The 5,841-nt window shown below is 38.1% G+C and overlaps 1 protein-coding gene across 1 annotated transcript; it reads right to left on the bottom strand.

Annotated features, from left to right (window-relative positions):
* Positions 1–2,992: 2,992 nt before the first annotated feature.
* LOC106877659 (lysoplasmalogenase-like protein TMEM86A) lies at positions 2,993–5,104 on the bottom strand (the record flags this gene model as incomplete). Its single annotated transcript, XM_014926604.2, has 1 exon — positions 2,993–5,104. A coding segment is annotated over one exon (930 nt), but the record flags the coding sequence as incomplete, so codon positions are not given.
* Positions 5,105–5,841: the final 737 nt, after the last annotated feature.

The following is a 5,841-nucleotide window of genomic DNA, read 5'->3' on the forward strand; positions in this document are numbered from 1 at the left end:
AAAAAATCCATCCAGTCCCCAGCTTATAACTGGTACGGTGTCCATCTTCTTTGGAAGAATAAATAGTAAAAATTCACGGCTGTCCTCAGGATTGAACTCAAAACGGAGACAACTACAATAATCACACCAAGACGCTTATGTCCGATGCTCCATTGATTTTGCTCACAGGTCACCTATAAATGGACAGAATACCTTCAGGTAGTTAATCACATCTTCACATTACTAGGTTCTGTGTTCAAATCACACCAAGGTTGATTAAAATTTTTCTTTTTTTTTCTAATTTTCTAATATTTGGCTTTTGGCAAGTCCGTTTGTAGTCTCTGCTTCGTTAAGGATTTCGATAATAATTTAATAATTACTGTATCATTCGTTTTCTGGCCAGCAGATTCTTAATTTTGTTTCTGTTTTACATAAGTATGTCCAAGTGTGAGAGTATTAGCAATTAATGATTAATTAAGGACTAGTTATTAATTAATTAATTAAATAAATAAATAAATAATTAATTAACTAATACAGAGTTTTGTTATTACAACATCTCATTAAGCTTGCTATTTCTTTTCTAAACATCCAAGTTCAATTCCTGCCAGGATACACTTCAGTTACTTGTGTATGTATTTCTGTGTATATGTGTGCGTGTGTATGTATGCGTGTCTGCATGTGCTTGTGTATGTATGTGTGTGTGTTTGGGTATGTATGTGTATGTGTGACTATGCATGTATATGTGTATATATGTGTGGGTATGTGTATATGTATATACATGTGTGTGGGTATGTATGTATGTAAATGTGTGTGTGTGTGTGTGTGTGTGTGTACATATGCATGCGTCTGTGTTCGTATATGTGTTAATCTTTTAATTAATCCAGCTCCTCGTTATCACAAACATCTAACTTCATCATTCATATCCTCGTTAAAGCATTACTCATTACCAGAGCCATAATTTTTGTTAATATCTGTCTTCTTACCAAACAATTTCTGTTAATTTAGCAAAACGTACTCTATGCATTAATTAATTTAGTTTCTCGTTATCACAAACTTTTGCCTAAGTTCATTATTCATATCCTCGTGAAGATAGCACCCATTATTAAAGCCACAATCTACATTAATATCAGTGGTTCTTGTTCAAACATTTATGTTAATTTCATAAAGTATAATATATGCATTAATTAATTTAGTTTCTTGTCACAAGTTTTTTTCCTAAGTTCGTTATTCATATCCTCGTTGAGATAAAACTCATTATTGAAGCCACAAGTCTACATTAATATTAACAGTTTTTGTCCAACAATTTCTATTAATTTGACAAAATATAACTATATAAAGTTATATAACTTTATATAGTTATCATTTCTGTATTTTCCTTGCATGTTCATGTATGTGTATGTGTGTGGTGGTGGTGGTGGCGAGGGGGGGGGGAGGTTGTAAATTAATTAATCACCACAGCTTCTTGTAACTCCAATTGACAAAATCTGATGCATATATTAATTTACTTTCTCATTATTACAATTTCCAACTCCATTAGTAGTCGTCTCTGTGTTCAGGTGTTAGCTTGTTTAAAACCACAACCTTTAATTAACACTGGTCTTTGTCTGGTCAGTTGATTCCAGCAGTCTGTTTTTCCATGAGTGTGTCCATATGAGTCTTAATTCTTCATAATTACTAAGTCCATTATTTGTCTTCTAACTAAAACCATATCGTTTGTCAGTTCCATTCTTCTTTCACCTGGCTAATTATGGACGTGTGTTCTTGCATGCATTACTAAATTCAGATTCTTGTTATCACAATTATCAATAACTTTATCCATTTCTTCATTAAGATTTTATTTCTTGTTCCATCCACAACCTTTACTGGTCATTTCCTGGTTGGCCAAATCTTGTGGGTTTTTTTTTTTAGACATTTGCACATATTCATGTATCCTCAACTTGTTAATGTACTTTTTGGTTAAATTCATTATTTGTATGCTCATTAAGGTTTTGTTAATTTACCAAAGCTGTAATCATTGTCAATACTGTTGAATATCTAACTGGCTGTGTCAGGTCTTAGTTCGTGTGTCTATGACTACTTCAAAGGATTTGGTTAATCTTGTTTTTGATTCCACCTTAATGTGATCGCAAAACGTTTGTAAAAGATTTCCAATTGTTCTTGCTATTACAATTATCAACAACTTCTTTAAGATTTTACTCCAGCCACAACCTTCGCTGGTCACCTCCCAGCTGGCCAAGTCTCCTGTATTTTTATATGTGTGCGTATATCAGCAACTGTAGTAATTTCAATATATATACACTCATTAAGGCCTTGCTAATTACTAAAACTGTGATCATTGTCAGTATTATTGGTTATCTGACAGACTGAGTCAATCCTTAGTTTAGGTGTTTGCGACTGCTTCAATGGTTAAACTTGCTGTTCATTTATTCCACATTAGTGTGATTGCTGGTCTGGTAGATTTTTGTATATAACTAATCTTTCACAATTATTAATAACTTTATCCATTTCTTCATTTAGATTTTGATTATTATTCTAGCCATAATCTTTGGTAGTCCATCTCCTGGCTGGCCAAGCTTTATGCTTGTATCGACAACTTATAATTTTTTGGTAAATCCATTATCTGTATGCTCGTTAAGGCTATGTTAATTATCAAAGCTGTGAGCATTGTCGGTATTACTGCTTACTGACTGGTTAATTTAATTCTTAATTTTGGATGCTTGTGACTGCTTCAGTGTTTGGTTAAACCTGCTGTTCTTTTATTCCACATTAATGTGATTGCAACAACTGTTCTGGTTGATTTTCCTATATTTCTGGACCTCCTGGTTTTTACTCTGTGAATGCATAGACATGCGTGTTGGTGTTCGTTAAAATTATGACTTAATTAATACAGGTTTTTGTTGCAATTCATGGTTAAGTTCGTTGTTCCTTTTCTTGTTCTTTTGTTAAACTATGGTCATTCATCAGCGTGTGTGTATGTTGTTAATTAATAAATTAGTCCATTTTACTGTTGCAATTTTGGGTAAATCCATTATTTGGTTCCTTGTGTTTTTTTTTTTTTTTCACCAGGGTCATTGCTCAGTGTGTGTTTGTGCGTATGTGCACTTGGATTAAATTGGTCCTGCATTTGTTAACACAAATTTTGGTTAAACTCGTTATCTCTCCTCATTAATCAGAGTTAAACCATTCTCTTTATTGTCTGGCCAGCCAGTCAAACAATTCTTTTGCATAAACATTAATTAAATAAATTTAAAATCAATTAGCAATAACTCAACTTCTCATCGTTAATTTGGGACAAATTAATTATCCTTCTCGTTAACATGGCAGCGAATAATAGTTATCATTTCTGTATTTTCCTTGTATGTGTATGTGTGTGGTGGTGGTGGTGGTGGCGGCGAGGGGGGGGGTGTAAATTAATTAATCACCACAGCTTCTTGTAACTCCAATTTTTAGGTAAAGTTCATTATTCATCTCGTTAAGGTAACACGTTTCATCACAACCACTGCTACAGGTATAGTTGTTGCTGTTGCTGTTGTGGTCTGCAAATTCTTCATGAGAAGGTGTATGTATGTATTAACTATGTAATTAACCACCTAATTATTCCGGCTACTGGTTATATTAATTTTGGGCAAAGTTCGTTATCCATCTCTTCGTTAAGGTATCAGACATCATCACAACAACTGTTACTATTTCTGTTGTTGTAGCAGCTGTTATTGGTGGTGGTAGCCAAAGTGTTGTCTTTGTTTTCTGACCGGCCAGTTCTTAACGATTGTGTGTGTTTTAATTAGTTATCTATTTAATTAATCCAGCTACTGGTTATGCTAATTTTGTGGGGTAAAACTCGTCACCGATCTCGTTTCATCGCGGCAACTGGCAGACATCATTGTTTTGCTTGTTGCTGCCTTCTGGTCGGTCGGTCGGTCAACTACGTGTGCATGCATGTTCGTATATATATGTGTGTGTATGTGAGTGTGTGTGTGTGTGTGTGTGTGTATGATTTAATTAATCATTGCAACTGTCCAGCTTCTTGAAATCTCAAGTTTGGGCGGTGGAGGTGAAAACTCGTTAGTTTGATCTCGTTATGATGGTCTTCATTATCTTTGGTCGTTTATTTCATTTTGGCCCGGCCCAATCTTGCTGTATGTCTTAATTAACAGAATGATCAAAATTAATTAATTGATTAATTAATCATTATTAATTAATTAATCAGTTCAGCTTGTTGTTGTTGGTGTTGCGTTCTTTGATTAAGTTCGTTAATTTTCTCGTCATTATCTTGGCTGCTGCTGCTGTTATTGTCGTCGCTGTCATTGTGGTCCTGTGTTGGTTGTTGTTGTGGTTGCTGTTGTTGTGTTGGGTATTTGGTCTGGGTGAGAACCAGGAGTTCTTCAGCTTGGCTGTCGACCACGGACAACGAGATGAGGAGCTGCGCCGCATAATACGTAGTCATGATTAGCGTGTGAGCGTATGGCACAGGGTGGCGGAATTTATCAATGGCAATCGTGAAATCGGAGATGATGAAGAGGATTGCCCCGGCGCAGCTGCAAAGCTTCGTCCACGTCCAGAGGTCGTCGAAAAACTGGACGCGTGCCACGGCCCTCCAGGCCATCGTGCAGATGAGCACGCCGTAGACGATGACCATGTAGTAGAGGATGCCACTGTTGGCGTCCAGCCCGGCGACCACGTAGGAGGACGAGATGGCGCAGAACACGGCAAGGACGGTCGCAGCGTACGGGTTGAACGGGCGCCACCCGAAGGCCCGCGCGTAGGCCGCCTGCGCGATGGCGAACATCACCATGCCGTGGATGAAGTAGGTCTGTTTCCACACGAGGAACGCGTCGCCCAGGCAACTGAAGATGAGCCCGATGAGGATCCGGCGCGAATAGCGATAATAAATACTGAAACTCATTCCGTGCAGAAGGACGAAGAGCATGAGGGAGACGATGGGGAGGCATTTGAAGATGCAGCAGAAGATGCTGGGTGGGTTTTTGTCTTGGAACAACACAAAGTATAGAGCTACAGTCTTGAAGAATGGCACCAATTTCGGTCCAACACTTTTCAACTGCAAAACAAGAGAGAGAAAAACAAAAAGGGGATAATTAGAAGAGACGAAGAAAGGGGTTAATATTCTTTTTTTTTATTTTTTTACTTGTTTCAGTCATTTGACTGCGGCCATGCTGGAGCAACACTTTGACCCTGGGACTTATTTTCTTTAGCCTAGTGCTTATTCCACCGGTCGATCTTTTGCCGAACCGCTAAGTTACAGGGACGTAAACACACTGATATCAGTTGTCAAGCTGTGATGGAGTGACAAACACAGACACAGACATATACATACACACACAGATACACACACACACATATACGTACAGATACACACGCACACACACATATATACAACAGGCTTCTTTCAGTTTCTACAAGGCTTTGGTTGGCCAATGGCTTAGACCACATTATCGAATGTATAGTATAGGAGTTACTATTAGTGGCTATAATCGTTGTTGTTTAGCCCCAGGTCAGTGGTGGTCCAGGTACACCAATGGTCAAAGACGTTCCAGTGGAGTAGGGTATGGTTTGAGGGAGATTTGGCTGCTGTTTCTAGCAGGGTGGACACCGGCGCCGAGTTCCCGAAATGGGACGATGGATTTGTTGAGAGGGACGAATGGAATTTTGTTGTCGAAAAACGGAAATACAGGAGGGAAGGGTGGGTGACGGGCTAGAGAGAGGGAGGGAGAGAGAGAGAGAGGGAGAGAGAGAGAGAGAGAGAGAGAGAGAGAGAGAGAGAGAGAGAGAGAGAGAGAAAAGAAAACGAAGTGAAAAGAGAGAGAAAGAAAGAAAGAAAGGAAGAAATTGAGAGAAAGAAAAGGA

The sequence above is a fragment of the Octopus bimaculoides genome, unplaced genomic scaffold (genome assembly GCF_001194135.2).
Source record: "Octopus bimaculoides isolate UCB-OBI-ISO-001 unplaced genomic scaffold, ASM119413v2 Scaffold_71235, whole genome shotgun sequence".
NCBI classification, from domain to species: Eukaryota; Metazoa; Mollusca; class Cephalopoda; order Octopoda; family Octopodidae; genus Octopus; species Octopus bimaculoides.